The 18,958-nt window shown below is 49.6% G+C and overlaps 1 protein-coding gene across 1 annotated transcript in view; it reads left to right on the plus strand.

Annotated features, from left to right (window-relative positions):
• Positions 1 to 18,958, plus strand: part of baiap2l1b (BAR/IMD domain containing adaptor protein 2 like 1b) — a 51,548-nt gene that overhangs the window by 9,134 nt on the left and 23,456 nt on the right. Inside the window, exons 4-6 of the mRNA XM_056287971.1 lie at positions 11,172 to 11,233; positions 13,357 to 13,428; positions 15,462 to 15,596. Of these exons, the coding sequence (XP_056143946.1) occupies positions 11,172 to 11,233; positions 13,357 to 13,428; positions 15,462 to 15,596 (269 nt within the window). The remainder of the gene's footprint in view (positions 1 to 11,171; positions 11,234 to 13,356; positions 13,429 to 15,461; positions 15,597 to 18,958) is intronic.

Consider the following 18,958-nt stretch of genomic DNA (forward strand, 5'->3'; position numbering starts at 1 on the left):
TTCCGGCCCGGTCGAACCAGCAAGATGGTGGGACAGTTCCGAGACTGGGATCGTCGTCGATGGGGAGCGCCTTCATCCTTACGTGGAAGGGGATCAACGGTGATGGCGCCCCAACGGGGATGTTTTGAAAAAGGTAGGGCTGTACACTTTACCACCTCAGTGACGAGAGGAGACTGGGGGACAGCTAATGCCTTCGGTTTGTCCCGACTGAGTGTCTCAGACCATAGGCGTTTCTAGCCCATTTTTGGGGGTGCTGCAGCACCCCTAAATTGAACCCCAGCATCCCTAAAATTGAAGAGATTTTTTTACTGTATGTCCAAGTTTAATAAGCTGAAGAAATGTCAAAACCATATCCGGTATATGGTTTAAACGTAATTTTAACAACAAAAATACAGCACCCCCCGTGCTTCGAAACTGGTTTGATCCACCCCCCCTCCCCAAATTTATCTTGCCTGGCGGGCCAGCACTCTGGGTGCTCAGCACCCCTAAAGCTCTGATCCTAGAATCGCCCCTGTGACTCAGACATTGTTAGGCAGGTGTGTAAAGCCGTAACAGTCCACCTAGGCCCACAGTACATCAGGCTGCCTTTCACCGAACCCGAGGCAGAAGAATTCGTCACAGGGTTTAAATGTGCCCATGGTATGCCCCAGTGCTTGGGAGCAGTCAATGGGACTCATATTGAAATTAAACAGCCAGTGATGAACTCTACGGATTACATCAATAGAAGGGGGGAGGTTTTCGCCTAACAACCGAGCCACATGTGATTGTAAGTACAAATCCGTCGACGTTGTGCCTAAATGGCCCGGAAGCGTCCATGACGCTCGAGTGTTAGCCAATTCCCAGTTGAACACACATCTCAAGAATGGCCGTATCCCTGCCGTAAGAAACGGATTGTGGAAGACAAAGAGCCTTTTCCCCTTTTTCTTTTTCTTTTTTTGCTTGGGGACCCGGCTTATCCCTTATTACCCTTCCTCGTGAAGGGGTACGCAAATGGTGGCGACAATGCTCGAGAGCAGTACTTTGGCTTGTATCTGTGACATCTGTCCACACAAACGAATCACATTTTCCTTTCGGATTCGCCATAGCTAAGTAAAGAGAAATAAAAGTGAGGGCGAATAGCCGCTATTATTTGTGTCACTTCCGCCAAAGGAAAATTAGCTCACTGCGCATGCTCAGAATGTTCTTCGCTGGTATTTGACGTATCGTTGATGTCGACTTTTTCGCCACCCACTGGCCCGGCCTGATTGGGCGTTTGTAGTCGTTTTGCGTTCTCGTGTGTACGAAGATATTTTGTAAAACGAAGGTCGTGCACGTGTGGACTGGGCTTTAGATGGCATAGGCACATCCCAGCACACCTGGGGCTATGCAGTTCCTTCAAATAGGTGCATCTCTTGGCCCGCTGGTGGACTTAATGCAGCTGCGCTGTTAGAAGCCTGAGTTGCATTGACCTGTGTACGCCAGACATGAGGTGCTCTTGAGAGGCCTGGTATAACTCTTCCTCCTTCCTTCCTTATTTCTTTTCTCTTTCAAACCTCCCTCACCTGTCAGAGTTTGAAATTGTCAGGGTCAACATCCCTTTACATTAAAACGTTCAAAAAGTTGACTTGCAGCTATCTGTGGTCAAACGGGGGAAAAGGTCATACTTGGAAGACTAGCACCGCTGATTTGGGGTTTGCTTCTCGGCATGCCTTCAATCTTCTTCTCTGCTATTTTTCAAGGTGTCAACCAGCCATTCTGCAGCTGGAAGTCTGACACCCCAATGAAATGGGTCCATCGAGTCATTTTAAAGCTTGCACGTCTGCTGGACTGGATAACATCATACTTAGTCTCACTGCTGTCTCAATGATTTCTCTATAAGTAGGTTGGCATGCTGCGTGAATGTCAAGAGAAAGATGCTGTTCTTATCCAAAGATTCGAAGGGGGTTTAAGAGCTGATAAGAGGGCTTTGTGACTGTGAAGCAGGAGCATTTCCTTGGGGTATTAAATCTTATCCACTTTTGTACTGCTGCACCAGTAGGGGCTTAGCAAGTGCTTCGCGGACCCACAAATATAAAAACTCATTCACACGCTGTACTTTGATGGTTTGTGCTTTTCAGACACTGTCCGGCCCTGTTTACACGACCCATACATGTTCTGCAGTGTGTCAGGTGGCTGCTGCCAATGCAGAGATTATCTGGTCGTCAGTCAAATACAATGGAAAAACTGGGCTACTTTGCATGCTACCTGAAAATTACCCTTTCAGGCACCTACAGTATGAACAGGTAGTGTTAGTTTGTAAACACTCATTACCTGTTACCAGGTAATTACACAATATTATATTATTCATTTCTCTAACACAATATTTTAAATATTTCATATGATATGCATACATCATTGTTATATAATGCTCCAGCATCTTGTGACCCGACTTTGGTTAAGTGGCTTGGATAATGGATGGATGGATAATGATATGTAAACAATTTTGTCTTGCATTACTCACTACTCTCCTATCCTGTGTTGTTTACATCCACTGTTCAATACCATGTTCAGTTTCATCCAATTTGCACCCCTGCACCTGCCAAAATGTAATAACTAACTTTTGCAGTAATCTGTGCAACAGGATCTGTGCAATTTTATTTACAGGTTTTCTGCAATATTATTAACTACTGTGGTGGCGTCCGGGTAGCGTATCGGTCTATTCCATTGCCTACCAACACAAGTTCGAATCCCCGTGTTACCTCCGGCTTGGTCGGCCGTCCCTACAGACACAATTGGCCGTGTCTGCGGGTGGGAAGCCGGATGTGGGTATGTGTCCTGGTCGCTGCACTAGCGCCTCCTCTGGTTGGTTGGGGGCGCCTGTTCGGGGGGGAGGGGGAACTGGGGGGAATAGCGTGATCCTCCCATGCGCTACATCCCCCTGGTGAAACTCCTCACTGTCGGGTGAAAAGAAACGGCTGGTGACTCCACATGTATCGGAGGAGGCATGGGGTAGTCTGCAGCCCTCCCCGGATCGGCAGAGGGGGTGGAGCAGTGACCGGGACGGCTCGGAAGAGAGGGGGGTAATTGGCCGGACACAATTGGGGAGAAAAATCAAAAAAAAAAAAAGAAGAAGAAAGATCCCTTTGAAAGTGTCTGTGTGTGTGTGTGTGTGTGTGTGTGTGTGTGTGTGGTAGTTCAACTTTCTTTGGGGCAGCAATGTAGACTTGTTGTAAGAGCACGACTCATACCTGCAGGGTTTTCATGTTGAATCCCAGCAAGTCAAAAGCACATGAATGTAGAAATGCCGCTGACCGCCGCTGGTGCGTGCAGCCGGATTTGGTTTGTCTGTATTGGAGTTGTGTAATGTTAACATGTTTGAAATAATCCTTATGGGCTCAGATGTATCAAGAGGTGAGAGAGTGAGTCCGTAACCTTTCTGATGCTGGAAATCATCCGTGCCAGCTGCTCATAATCTGCCACATCGCCACAAACTTGTTCCACTTTCGAGGTCTAAGCCACACCATAAATCTGACTCAAAGTTGTGCAGTTTTACCCTTGTTTTACACACACGGTAGGTCCAAAAGATAAGTTTTACCTCCCAAAGCTGTTGTTTTTCATTGCCCAGCAGTTTTGCTCTCTTTCAGAAATGTTTGTTTGCCCCAGAGAATGACAGAGCACATTGTGTGTGCTTGCTTGCTGATTTACAGCTAGCCAGAAGCAATAGAGTACTGATTTTAAATCACTCTGTGGTGTCGTTAAAACTACACATCTGACATGTAGGAACTACTGCAGCCCAGTGAAAAGTGGCTTTGCATGTTCTGTTCTGTCTCACACAAAGGAAGTGCCAAAAGGGCATTCTAATAAACCTCCAGAGTACCAAGATCCCAGTGTTGCTCTGTAAGTTAATGATAACAAGACCCATGTGCAGGTTCAGGTACGTGAAATGACATCGTTTCTCAGTGCCATAGTCCAGTCTTCATAGATCCAAAAAGAACAAAATGTGACAGAGAATGAATGGCTTTCCAATTCCGGTGCGGGAAGATGGCGGCGCCAACTCACATTTGCAGCGGCCTCACCCAGTACCGTCCATGCAGTGTCTTTGTCCACATCTGCGTCTAGGTTTGTCTTCGTTTGATGGCTGGGAGAACCTGGTCTGCTGCGTCCTGTGGGCCCAGGGACCACGGCCCTGCCCAGAGCTGCACCTGAAGAGGATCACCGAGGGTGGTCTGACAGGACGCTGAAGCGGGGCAGGCTAAACTAACTGCTAGCCCATGCAGACCGGCAGTTCCGACAGTCATCCTGGCTGGCGTTTGTTCCCTTATGCCCCTTTTCCACTACATGGTACCGGCTCGACTCGACTCGCAGAGTGTCGTTTTCCATTACCGTAACAGTACACCCTCAGTGGGGCTGGTCTACATTGATTTTGGTACCCGTTCCAGTTTTTGTTTTTGTTTTTAACCTCGACAAAAGTGGCACCAGAAAAGTGGTAGCAGTTACCAAAATGCCGGTACTTTCCAGTAATGAAAAACGAAAGAGTTGAGCCATGTTGTGGAAAAGGGGCATTAGACAGTGATTTTTTTTTTGTTTTTGTAGTTTGGATATATGTGTTCTTGTAGTTTGGATATGTGTTTTTGACTGTGTTGCACTGATGTGGGCTGGGGGGACACGATATTTCAAATGGCAAATAAGTGTTCCTGATTCCTGATTAATCACCACTCAGCAGTGAAAGGTAATCAGTAACCTTAATTAAATGCTAAACTGCCAATTTTTGACCCCTGTAGTTCGATCGCGTGATCGAGTGACCTTCCGTGTGTGTTAGTGAATGTTAAATTACAAGTATGTCAAACCCTGCCGATGAGTCGTGAGCCATGGATTGCTTGGGCAAACAAGGGTATGGCTGCTTATCCCCCTTTTCTCGATTTATTGAGGTTGGGATTTTTATCCGGATAGTAAAAAAAAGATTTTCTACTACTTTCTAGTCCACATTGTGACAATCTTTTAACTTTGGTAGCATTACGTGTAGCACATCACAATAAACAAATAACTGTTGGACGAATACAGAACACGTTGTTGTAAAGACAACGGGGGTATTTTAAGCAGTAGTTTTTCAGAATGACATATTTGCATTAATGTTGCATATTTCCTGGGTATGATGAAGGCTCGCTGCTCAAAACAGAACACTTTTGTTACTCAGGCTAGGTAATTCCCTTTGTAAAGCGCTTCATAACAACTTTTTTTTTTTGTTTGGATTTTTTCCCCTTTTTCTCCCCACTTGTACCCGGCCAAATACCCTTCCGAGCTGTCCCGGTTGTTGCTCCACCCCCACCCGCCGATCCGGGGAGGGCTGCAGACTACCACGTGCCTCCTCTGATACGTGTGGAGTCGCCAGCCACTTCTTTTCACCTGACAGTGAGGAGTTTCGCCAGGGGATGTGATGCGTGGGAGGATCACGCTATTCCCCCCAGTCCCCCCTCCCCCCCCCGAACAGGGACCCTGACTGGCCAGAGGAGGCGCTAGTGCAGTGACCAGGACACGTACCCACATCCGGCTTCCCACCCGCAGACACGGCCGATTATGTCTGTAGGGGCGCCCGACCAAGCCAGAGGTAACGGGGATTCGAACCGGCGATCCCCATGTTGCTAGGGAATGGAATAGACCGCTACGCTACCCAGACGCCCCGCTCCATAACAACTTAAATCAGGTCAGCACTTAAAGATAGGGGGTGGAAGTTGATGTCAAGACATTTCAGCACAAGGTTAATTCGTTGGCTGACCATCGTAGTGGTTGGCTTATTTTCAACCCAGCACCCCGGTGAAAACACAAGGCTATTCTCACCTGTCACCTTGGTGAAATTGGTTTCCACATCCTGTACAAGTGCGCCCTCCATTCTTTCCTCTCATTTCCCCTCCCTCCGTTCCTTCTCTGTGTCTCTTGGGTCCTCGTTTCTCACTTTTTTAACCGCTCTGGCACACTTCCTGTCTCTATTCTCCAACATTTGCCTTAATGCTTCTCCCCCTCAGCTATCGCCCTCCTTTACACTCTCTTTCCTTCCTCCCGTCTCATCCCTATTTCTCCTCTCTCTGGCTTTTTACTGGGATGTTCTGGTGGCCTTTATCGGGGGAGTTGTTTGAACTGTGAGGGGTGAAAGAGCGAATGTGGCCTCGGGGAAAGGTGGAGCCGACGAGGTCGGGAAAGGTAGAAGAGAAAAGGACATTGTTTAGGCATGGCTCAGGAGGTAGAGCGGGTCATCTAGTAATTGGAAGGTCACTAGTTCGATCCCTGGCTCCTCCTGGAAGCGTGTTAAAGTGTCCGTTAGTAAGACACTGAACCCCTAACTGCTCCTGATGAGCAGGTTGGTGCCTTGCATGACAGCCTCCACCATCAGTGTGTGAATGGGTGAATGTGAGACGTATACTGTAAAACACTTTGAGTGGTCGGCAGCCTAGAAAAGTGCTGTATAAATGCAGTCCATTTACCATTTACGTACAGAGCGTACTCCAGTTCAGACTATACAGGGTCAGAACAGTACATCGGACTGCCAGACTGTTATCCATCCATCCATTATCCAAGCTGCTTATCCCAATTGCGGGATGCTGGAGGCTATCCCAGCAGTCACTGGGCGGCAGGCAGGAAGACACCCTGGACAGGCCACCAGTCCATCACAGGGCCGACATATTCATACCTAGGGACAATTTAGTATGGCTGATTCACCTGACCTACATGTCTTTGGACTGTGGGAGGAAATTGGAGCCGCCGGAGGAAACCCACGCAGATGGGGAGAACATGCAAACTCCACACAGAGGACGACCCGGGATGACCCCCAAGGTTCGACTACCACGGGGCTTGAACCCAGGGCCTTCTTGCTGTGAGGCGACCGCGCTAACCACTGCACCGCCCAGACTGTTATTATCTCTGTTATGATCTGCTTTCAGTAATTTGCATGGTGAATTCTGACATACCAACACATTGTATCAAGAGTCGGAAAGTAGCGCGTTCATCAGTTTTAGGATTCTGTGTGATAGTAGAATACGAAGGCTACTATACCAGTTGTTCAATAGGCATCAATTGATTTGACATATTTCATATAGAAAGCCTCCTTGTTCATGACACAGTGAGGAGGCAAAGAGGCATATTTTCCTTTTCCCCTAAATGGGCCTTTTTCACAGGATTACATGTGTTTCATGTGATTTCATTTCACTTACACAATATTATATTATTCATTTCTCTAACACAATATTTTAAACATTTCATATGATATGCATACATCATTGTTATTTAATGCTCCAGCATCTTGTGACCCGACTTTGGTTAAGTGGCTTGGATAATGGATGGATGGATAATGATATGTAAACAATTTTGTCTTGCATTACTCACTACTCTCCTCTCCTGTGTTGTTTACATCCACTGTTTAATACCAGGTTCAGTTTCATCCAATTTGCACCCCTGCACCTGCCAAAATGTAATAACTAACTTTTGCCGTAAGCTGTGCAACAGGATCTGTGCAATTTTATTTACAGGTTTTCTGCAATATTATTAACTACTGTGGTGGCATCCGGGTAGCGTAGCGGTCTATTCCATTGCCTACCAACACAAGTTTGAATCCCCGTGTTACCTCCGGCTTGGTCGGCCGTCCCTACAGACACAATTGGCCGTGTCTGCGGGTGGGAAGCCGGATGTGGGTATGTGTCCTGTTCGCTGCACTAGCACCTCCTCTGGTTGGTCGGGGTGTTTGTTTCGGGAGGAGGGGAACTGGGGGGAATAGCGCGATCCTCCAACGCGCTACGTCAACCTGGTGAAACTCCTCACTGTCAGGTGAAAAGAAGCAGCTGGCGACTCCACATGTATGGGAGGAGGCATGGGGTAGTCTGCAGCACCTCCCCGGATCGGCAGAGGGGGTGGAGCAGCGACCGGGACGGCTCGGAAGAGTGGGGTAATTGGCCAAGTACAATTGGGGGGGGGGGCTACTTTGTGTGCAATACTACACAGCTCATACCTCACAGCAAATGGTCTTTATCATTGCACACCTCTAATCTATTACGCCTCTGATACTGCTCACGTTTGGATTTACACTCATATTTTCACTTTTTACTACTTACAGTTATCATGTTTAATTTTTCGATATGTGACATTATGCATACATCTGCCTTAATGTACACTTGCTGAGAGCGACATACCGAGTCACGTTCCTTATACGTGCTCATACTTGGCAAATGATGGATTAAATGGATTTAATGTGACTTGCCTTGACATCATCAGCCACACTGTAGAAATTATGCAAGAAAAATAATATTTTGCAAGAGCTCTTTCTGCTCATTGTATCAGGCAAACAAGGCTGTTACCTCTTATCTCTCTCTCCCTCATGCTCCCACCTCTCTCTGTCTCACCTTTCTGTCTATTCTGAGGTGTTCCCATGTGTAATACAGATAAGAAGCAAAAGCCGTTGTTGCTGCAACTTTTGCACTACAATGACAAAGGTCTCAAAATTTCTCCAGCTTGCATCACAGTGCACTAAACATGCAGCCTTCCCGGCATGTGGAGTATGTATTGACGTTCCCCGCATGTGGAGTATGTATTGACGTTCCCTGGCGTGTGGAGTATGTATTGACAAAGGGGCTGGTCCACGGTGCCGATCAGGGACAGACTGCTTTACCCTCTGTTCAAACCACAACACACCATGTAGACCACTTTCCAAGAGTAGACCACGTTCCAAGAGTAGACCACGTTCCAGGATCAAATGTAGCGTAAGATAAAATCAGTACTGGGCAGCATAAGCGTGGGTGTTGATTGTAAGTGGGAACGAGTCTGTCAAATAACTGTCAGCCAAATCATTTCATGTTGTGGCGAATGGAAACAACAATTAAATATATAAATATAGATAAAATATGAATTATATATAAACTTTACTGTTCTATATACATGTGTTTGGAATCACTGAATAAAAACATCACAGAATAAAACTCTTCATTAAGCAAAACATAAATCCCAGCTACTGTCCATAACTCTGGTATATGTCTGTAGTAAATATACAATTAATTATTTTCTCATAATTTACTAATGAACCTAAGCAGTTTGTTGCACTATGTTGCCAGTTCTCCCTTCGCCATGTGAAGAAATGGTGGACAGCATTAAACTTTGTAGTCTAAGAAAGATAAATAACCTAGATATAGACTGCAGGGGAGTCCGGATGGCGTGGCGGTCTATTCCGTTGCCTACCAACATGGGGATCGCCGGTTCGAATCCCCGTGTTACCTCCGGCTTGGTCGGGCGCCCGTACAGACACAATTGGCCGTGTCTGCGGGTGCGAAGCCGGATGTGGGTATGTGTCCTAGTCGCTCCACTAGCGCCTCCTCTGGTCGGTCAGGACGCCTATTCGGGGGCGGAGGGGGAACTGCGCGGAATAGCGTGATCTCCCACGCGCTCCCTCCCCCTGGTGAAACTCCTCACTGTCAGGTGAAAAGAAGCGGCTGGCGACTCCACATGTATGGGAGGAGGCATGTGGTGGTCTGCAGCCCTCCCCGATCAGCAGAGGAGGTGGAGCAGAGACCGGGGATGGCTCGGAAGAGTGGGGTAATTGGCTGGATACAATTTGGGGGGAAAAGGAGGGGAGCAGAAATAGCCTGCTCTTCTTCATGCTCCTTTTTTTATCTCATTGTTCTGTCCTTCACGTCTCTGAAGAACATGAGTCTCCATCAGTGCGAGGTCCAGGAAGTTGTCAGCCTGGCCTACTGGTGGAACCACACACATGTATTCCTCCACGTCAACACTGTCAGTCATCTGAAGGGTGTTAAGATGGCGAAAAGGCAACAGACCAGTATGTTAAAATCAGATGTAAGTCAGCTGAAGGCCAGGTGGGCTGGAGCAGAAAGACGGGGCTACTTGCTGGACAGAGATGCACGGCTGTGTCAGCCTGGACCGGTTTCTGGAGTTAACAGGTCCTGGCCATCAAAAATGTCAGTTTGATCATTGTAAGAGAACTGAGATGCGGGTTTCCCCCCTCTTCTTTTGTTGCTTAGATGGGAAGCAGCTGAATAAATGGGGTCGCCGGTGGTCAGCTGACGTCATGTTCATGTGACAGACTATCTTAGCTGCTCACAAGCAGCAGACTCGGTGCCGCGACAAAGACGTGTTCCCAGGAAACTCAGTTAGGATTTCCACATTCTGGTCTTCGATAATCCTCGTTTGATTGTTTTTGTGGGCAACACGTGGCGGTGGAGCAGTATAATATCTGGCTTCCTGCAGTTTGAGCTTCTTTTGATTACTCAGAGCAGCGTGTGACCCTGTTTGCATGGCGGGGTACACGCATTTACGTGTTCATTTAATTAAAGAGAAGAACCCTACGTGTGTGTTTGTGTGTGTGTGTGTGTGGGGGGGGGCAAAAAAAAGTTGTTGATGGTGTAATTGGATTGGTTTAATCCGGTTGTGCGATCCAGTGTGATCATCAGAATGCTTACCTATATGAACTGCAATACAGGGGACCGGCTGTTTCCAGAAAGCAGCATTAAAGACGACGTGAAACAGGCATCCGGGCAGCGTGGCGGTCTATTCCGTTGCCTACCAACACAGGGATCGCAGGATTGAATCCCTGTGTTACACAATTGACCGTGTCTGCGGGTGGGAAGCTGGATGTGGGTATGTATCCTGGTCGCCGCGCTAGCGCCTCCTCCGGTCGGTTGGGGTGCCTGTTCGGGGGAGAGGGGGAGAACTGGGGGGGAATAGCGTGATCCTCCCACGCTACGTCCCCCTGGTGAAACTCCTCACTGTCAGGTGATAAGAAGTGGCTGGTGACTCCACATGTATGGGAGGTGGCATGTGGTAGTCTGCAGCCCTCCCCGGATCGGCAGAGGGGGTGGAGCAGTGACCGGGACGGCTGGGAGGAGTGGGGTAATGGATACAATTGGGGGAGAAAAGGGGGGGGGCGCGTGAAACGGCATTCACAGAGCGTAGCTTGCTTCCACAGTGTGACAAGTTTCCAAGTAAGACGGGATATTCGGGTGTAACAACAGTTAGGGAGGGGTGTGATTTGATACTTGAAATGTTTGAGCTCGGGGTTATTTTCTTCCTTTGGCATAAATTAGTTGTATAATATTTCTCTAATTAACCAATACACTCTCTCTCTATCTCTCTCTCTCTCTCTCTTTCTCTCTCTCCCTCTCTCTCTCTCTCTCTCTCTCTCTCTCTCTCACTCTCTCACTCTCTCACTCTCTCTTTCTCAGGTGTAGTTCTCATGGATATCTCTGAGGTCCACAGGAAGGTTCACCTTGAGCTGGAGGAAAATGTGAGTGCTGCATGTGCAGGCGTTAAGTTGTGCGTCTGCAGGAGTAATGCCTGCGTCACCTGTTTGCTAATCCTGTGCAGTGCCTCACCCAAAAGCACCCGATATCGCTCCCTCGTTGCACAATGTGTTTTGAGTGAAAACCTGCGATAAGACATGGTTGCTAAGCGCCATTTAAACACACACACACACACACACACACTAAGGTAGTCACCGGCTGCAAAGCTCTCAAGTCTTCCTCTCCTTCACTTCCTCTCCTCCGTGAGCTGCAGGATTCGTCGCAGAACAAAACCGGCTCGATCAACAGGGAAAACACCTGAGGACTAGTAGGCACACCTGCCGGACCATTTCCCGAGTATTGCTTGGTCCTTGCACAGGCCTCAACACGCCCAAACACCTGCTGGAGCTGCAGCAGGTGATGCAGTCAGATCCTACAGCCCGTCTGTAGACCCATCACTGACGACACGTGTGTGCACCGGCGCTCATAACACTCACTCATACGTGGTTGCCGCTTCATTCATATCTAACATGGATGTGGTCAGGATGTTCTCTTACAGTAATATTCAGACTCGGTTTTGTGGCTGCGAACAATTAGTGCCTCGTTATGAAAGTGCCCTGCTTAACGTTGACCTTGTAGCATAAACATCGCACGGCTCCCCCGTGAGTCATTGTTGCCCACGGCGATAAGCGAGTGGGTCGAATGGTTGACGGGCTCCGGTGTGTGAGTCACAACATGGCTTCAGCTCAGCCCCGCCTGCATAGAGGATGCGAGTGTCTGTGTTTGTGCGTGTCCGTGAGCAGCCTGTGTCTGTTTGGCTGTGTTGGCGTTTGTCATCAGACGTGGGGGGGGGGGGGTCTTCTTATGCTAATGTGATTTTGATGCAATAATACGGGGGGCTTGTTGGCACACATGGGTGGTGAGAGGTGGGCGGTACACGGTGTCAGGGACACAGCGACGTACATCCCAATACTAATGAGAGCTAGTGAGTGAAGGAGAGAGAAGGGAGAGATCGAGAGGAGGCTGTGGGCAATCCTGTGAGTCGTCTATGACTCACTCCTGAGAGCAAGTGTCACTCGGGGTCTCTCCCCCGCTAACACGTTTTGCACATGCACAATGACACACACACACACACACACACACACACACACACACACACACACATCAGTATCCGCTTCCGGTGTGGGAAGATGGCTGTGCGAATTCGCATTTGCAGCGGCCTCACCCAGTACCGTCCATGCAGCTTCTTTGTCCACCTCTGCATCTAAGTTTTGTCTTCGTTTGATGGCTGGGAGAGCTGGCGCTGGATTGGCTGGGATAGCGGGGCAGGCTAAGCTAACTGCTAGCCCGTGCAGACCGGCAGTTCCAATAACACCGAGGGCGGTCTGGCGGCAGCCTCACCTGGTTTTGGCTGTCGTGTTTTTGATGTTGTCGTGAGGAGCGCGGGGAGGTGTGTCGAGGGTGTCTGGCTGGGAGAGCTTGGTCCGTTTCGTCCGGTGGGCCCGGGGACCACAGCCTTTGCCTGAAGCTTCACCCGAGGAGGAAACACCGAGGGCGGTCTGACAGGACGCGCAAGCGGGGCGAGCTAAGCTAACTGCTAGCCCATGCAGACCGGCGGTTCCAACAGTCATCCTGGCTGGCGTTCGTTCCCTTGGACAGTGGTTGTTTTTTTTTTTGTTTTTTTTTTGGATATATGTGTTAGTTTGTGTATGTGTGTTTTTGTAGTTTTTGGATGTGTGTTTGTCTTTGTGTTGTACTGCTGTGGGCTCTGTGTTGTACTGTTGTGGGCTTTGTGTTGTACTGCTGTGGGCTCTGTGTTGTACTGCTGTGGGCTTTGTGTTGTACTGCTGTGGGCTTTGTGTTGTGCCGTTGTGGGCTTTGTGTTGTAGTGTTGTGGCCTTTGTGTTGTAGTGTGGTGGCCTTTGTGTTATAGCTCTGTGGCCTTTGCGATGTACTGCCATGGGCAACTGCATGAAGTGAAATGACAAATAAAGTGGTCCTGATTCCTAAATATCATCCACCCCCTTTGACTTGTTTTCACAGCTTGCCATTTGTCGAGTACCACTAATAATCATCTGCCCCCCCTCCCCCTCCCCTTTGTCTCACCTTCCTCCCTCCCCTAATGAAGTTTAAGAGGTTCCACAGGGAGATAATAGCTGAGCTGGAGAAAAAGACCGACATGGATGTGAAGTACATGACAGTAAGTACTTCCACCTCGTGTGCATGTGTGCGTGTGTGTCTGAGACATTCTGAGGAGGTCACAAGACGGTGGTCTGCACTCATATACGTAACATAGCCCGGCGTATCCAGGTTTTCTTTCCAACCCAACACCAGCTGATTTCCCAGATTGGTCCTCCTGTCTGGCTGATGGCGTGATGCACTTTCATAAGCTGTAATCCTCTCTCCTTTTGCCCAAGAGCACTGGTTTGTTGTCAGATCTTTATTGGCTGGCTATTTGCAGTGATGTCATATTGGAATGATCAAGTTATAACAGTTTTTCCAGGTTATGTTACTGATAGCCATGTGTAATTACACTTTCATTCTGACCTGTGTTGTTCAGCAATTTGAATAAAACTAACAAATCCAATAAGCAAGACAAACCAGTTCAGCAGGGAGGGACTGGACACGCCGTTTTTTGAACGCCCTCGGTAGACTACACTAGATTTTTGCGGCACGGTGGCCCAGTGGTTAGCGCCGTCGCCTCACTGCACAAAGGTCCTGGGTTCGAACCCCAGGGTAGTCCAACCTTGGGGGTCATCCCGGTCGTCCTCTGTGTGGCGTTTGCATGTTCTCCCCGTGTCTGCGATGGGTTTCGCCCACCATCAAAAAGACATACTACATGGGGGCATCCGGGTAGCGTGACGGTCTTTTCCGTTGCCTACCAACTCGGGGATCGCCGGTTCAAATCCCCGTGTTGCCTCCGGCTTGGTCGGGCGTCCCTACAGACACAATTGGCCGTGTCTGCAGGTGGGAAGCCGGATGTGGGTATGTGTCCTGGTCGCTGCTCTAGCACCTCCTCTGGTCGGGCAGGGCGCCTGTTCGGGGGGGAGGGGGAACTGGGGGGAATAGCGTGATCCTCCCACGTGCTACATCCCCCTGTTGAAACTCCCCACTGTCAGGTGAGGTGACTCCAGCTGTATGGGAGGAGGCGTGTGGTCGTCTGCAGCCCTCCCTGGATCGGCAGAGGAGGTGGAGCAGCGGCAGGGACGGCTTAGAAGAGTGGGGTAATTGGCCGGGTACAATTGGGGTAAAAAGGGGGGGGGAATCCCCCTCCTAAAAAAAGACATGCATGTTAGGGTTAGTACTCCTGTCTGTGCCCCTGACCGAGGCATGGCAAGTCGAACTGGAGTTGGTCCCCGGGTGCTGCACGGCGGCTGCCCACTGCTCCTAGCGACACAGCTAGGATGGGTTAAATGCAGCGTGTAATTTCCCTACGGGGATCAATAGAGTATACCAAAATCCAAAAATCCAAAGATTTTTTTCTCTGTGATCGCTCTACTGTTTGCTGATGTTTGCGAATGGGAGCCAAGACAACAACAACAACAACAAACAGTTCAGCTCCTGTGTTTCTGAGTGCAGAGACCTGAGTATCATGGGGGGGTTCTGGACTTGGTTTCAGTCAGCACCGCTCAGCAGCCCTTTGCTGATATTTACTAGTCACACTAAGCTTTGAGGAAGCTAAAATCTTCAGCATCGAACCTTCTAAGAAGCTCTTGATAAAGATCATCCTAAGACTTTAATGTGAGATAGTGGATTCTGTCGGCGGACGTGATGCTGTTGTCCACACTCGTCCCTGAAGCCGCACTCGGCCCCCCCGTCCTCCTCAGCGCCCTGCAGAGAGTCACCTCTGTGACTGTTACTCATTATGTAAATAGTATATGTATAACTGGAATCAGTAGTGGAAATGGAAGGAAAAAAATAGAGGGTTTTGCAGTAAATAAAGGTGCATGAAGATCAGAATGAACAGGAAAGTTTGAGTCTATACAGTATCTTTATCTGTGGTAGTAAAACCGGTGCCAGTACCGGTGTTTATCTGGAGTCAGATCTGCATGGAGTACTTCTCAAAGGAGTGGATCGAGTTAGTTCAGCGACAATGAGCCCGTGATGGGTGGGGGGTGGGTGGGGGCTCAAACGCACGAATCCCTTTAATCTTAGGTTTTATTTACTGAGAGAAACCCGAACGAGCGTCAGCTTGGTTCCCGGGTATTGACCACAGGCCCGTTCCTCCCCCAGGCCACGTTTAAGAGGTACCAGGTGGAGCACAAGATGAAGCAGGAGTCTTTGGAGCGATCAAAGTCCGACCTGAAGAAGCTGCGGAGGAAGAGCCAGGGCAAGAACACCAACAAGTACGAGAGCAAGGAGAGCGAGGTGAGACATCCCGGGATACACACACACACACACACACACCACACACACACGCACACACACACACACACACACCACACACACACGCACACACACACACACACACACACACACACACACACACCTTGACACCTGAGACGAAGCTTGTCAAAGCCAGTGTAACCTGAGTTGGGGACAGCATGTGAAGTTTCGTGCCCGTGCACTCATGCAGTGGTCGGCCTGTTTGTTGTCAGGTTCCTTTGTTTACTCCACGAATATGCCTGCACATTACCCCTCCCCCCTTCCACCTCACCCCACCCCACCCCCACCCACACACACCTACACACACAGGCAAACCGGATACACACATCTGCACACCTTTTTTTTTTTCCTCACTAAATAAGCACATAAACAGGCGCCCGGGTGCGTGGCTGTCTATTCTGTTGCCTACCAACACAGGGCACGCCAGTTCGAATCCCCGTGTTACCTCCGGCTTGGCCAGGTGTCCCTACAGAACACAATTGGCCGTGTCTTCGGGTGGGAAGCCGGGTGTGTCCTGGTTGCTGCACTAGCGCCTCCTCTGGTCAGTCAGGGCGCCTGTTCGGGGGGGAGGGGGAACTGGGGGGAGTAGCGTGATCCTCCCATGCGCCACGTCCCCCTGGTGAAACTCCTCACTGTCAGGTGAAAAGAAGCGGCTGGTGACTCCACATGTATGGGAGGAGGCATGTGGTAGTCTGCAGCCCCCCCCGGATCGCCAGAGGGAGTGGGGCAGCGACCGGGTGACGGCTCAGAAGAGTGGGGTAATTGACCAAGTGCAATTGGGGAGAAATTAAGGGGGGGGGTGTGTATATATATATATATTTTTTTTTTATTATTTATTTATTTATTTATTTTTCCCAGACTTGTGAGGTCCAAAATGCAGTCCGAGGAGCGGTTGGATCCAAAAAGCACCGCCTCCTCCGCACAAAATGACTGCCAGTAATTACTGACCTATAGCGGTTTCCAGACAACAGTTTGGACCGCCCACTCAGCTGGTCCACATCGTGTGTGACTCGCCAGAGGTCAAAAGCAGCAACTGGCACATGTCACCTATCTGTGGCTTTTTGTTTTTTGTTGGTTTTTTTGGACAGCTTGGTGAGGAAGGCTCCTTCAAAGCTGAAATAACTGAATAAGTAAAATCACCAGTGTTAAATTAAGTATCTGTGCTCATCAATCTCTCTCTCCCTGTCTCTCTCTCTCGTTGTCTCTCTGTCTGTCTGTCTCTCGCTCTCTCTGTCTCTCTCTCGCTGTCTCTCTCTTGTTCTCGCTGTCTGTCTGTCTCTCTCTGTCTCTCTCTTGCTCTCGCTGTCTGGCTGTCTGTCTCTCTCTCTCGCTCTCTTGCTGTCTCTCTCTGTATCACTTTTTTCTCTTTCTATCTGTATCACTGTCATTATCGCTCTGTCTGCCCACTTGCATTTTAGTCTTGTCTCTTTGAAATGAGTGGGTGAGAAGGGGCAGGGCATGAAATGCCACTTCTACACACACACGCACACACACGACACATGACCACACACACACTCCCACCCCCACACACATGCACACGTACTTATACACGTTCGCCGTGCCAGCATACTGGAAGATCCAGTCGGTGCAACGGTGGGCCTGACACACACACAGAGAAGGAAATGTGTTTCGTTGTAAGTTGTGATGCCGTGTTCGTTTGTAATGCTCAGTTATCACACAGCTCATCGTCTGTAAAGAGTCATACAAAACTCATAAATTCATATGTGTTAATACGTGTTACGATAGTATGAGGATATAGTCAGCTTTATGCAGTCAGGACTGGGCACGGTGGGGTTTTAGTTTCCTGTGGGCAGTTTAAGGCATTGTTTTATTTGTCTACAACCACACACAACAAGATCAGTCGACAAAATATAAGATGTGAGCGAGTTTAATCTGAGAGCACACCACCCGCATCATAAGCAGCCCCTTACGTAACCCGGCTGCCGTTGAGCCAGTCAGGCAGCCTGTCACACAGGGTGTGTGTGTCTGTGCTTTTGTGTGTGTTTGTGTGTTGGGGGAGCCTTTCAGGGTTTGTGTGTTCAGTCAACACAATGAAGTCTACCCTAGCCCAGCAGACAGGAACAGCCCTCTCACTCACAAACACACACACACACACACACACACACACACACACACACACAGTTGCTCAGATTACAGACAGAAAGGTTGAGGGAGACACCCATTGACTGACGCTTGTGCACCGTTGTGAGTCACCATTTCCACTAACGGCTTATAGTTTCTGGTATTGTCCACATGCATGTCTACCATAGAAGTGGATTCCTGGGGTTTCCGGGTAGCGTGGCGGTCTATTCCGTTGCCTACCAACACGGGGATCGCCGGTTCGAATCCCCGTTACCTCCGGCTTGGTTGGGCATCCCTACACACAATTGGCTGTGTCTGCGGGTTGGAAGCCGGATGTGGGTGTGTGTCCTGGCCGCTGCAGTAGCGCCTCCTCTGGTCAGTCGGGGCGCCTGTTCGGGGGGGAGGGGGGACTGGGGGGAATAGCGTGATCCTCCCATGCATTACGTCCCCCCTGGCGAAACTCCTCACTGTCAGGTGAAAAGTGGCTGGCGACTCCACATGTATGGGAGGAGGCATGTGGTAGTCTGCAGCCCTCCCCGGATCGGCAGAGGGGGTGGAGCAGCGACCGGGACGGCTCGGAAGAGTGGGGTGATTGGTCGCGTACATTTGGGGAGTAAAAAGGGGGGAGGGGATCATGCACCACTGCACCAGTGTGGAGTTTGAGAGCCCCCAACACAGAATACAGACACTGACTTCTGTATATCGTGGATTTAACTCAGGTGACTCAAAACCAGATATCTTCTCATCTCATCTCATCATCAGCCGCTTCTCCGGGGTCGGGTCGCGGTGGCAGCAAGCTAAGTAGGGCACGCCAGACGTCCCTCTCCCCAGCAACGCCCTCCAGCTCCTCCCGTTTTCCGGGAGAGAACCATGGCCTCAGACTTGGAGGGGCTGACTCTCGTCCCGGCCATTTTGCATTAAATTAGATAGAACCTGTTCCCTTCCCTCTCAATCTGTTACTTTCCCTCCTTATCACTCTGTCTCTGTCTCTTTACCTCTCTCCTCCCCCCAGATTCTCCAGCCCTCTTGCAGGCTCTTGCCTCCCATTTACTCACTTACGTCTCTCCGAGCTCTCCTCCTCCTTCTTTTCTTCCTCTCCTCGACCTCTCCATCTCCCTCGTAGCTTCTCAGCCGGGCCGGTCGGCTTTCTGGTGCCGCGGTGCTCGTTCGTCTGGCGCAGCGCAGGGCCGCCGCACGGTTTCAGGGAGTTTACAGCAGACAGACGGATAGACGGGGTATCGGGGTTCAGACACGCGGGCTTA

Source organism: Lampris incognitus, chromosome 10 (genome assembly GCF_029633865.1).
Source record: "Lampris incognitus isolate fLamInc1 chromosome 10, fLamInc1.hap2, whole genome shotgun sequence".
In the NCBI taxonomy this organism is placed as follows: domain Eukaryota; kingdom Metazoa; phylum Chordata; class Actinopteri; order Lampriformes; family Lampridae; genus Lampris; species Lampris incognitus.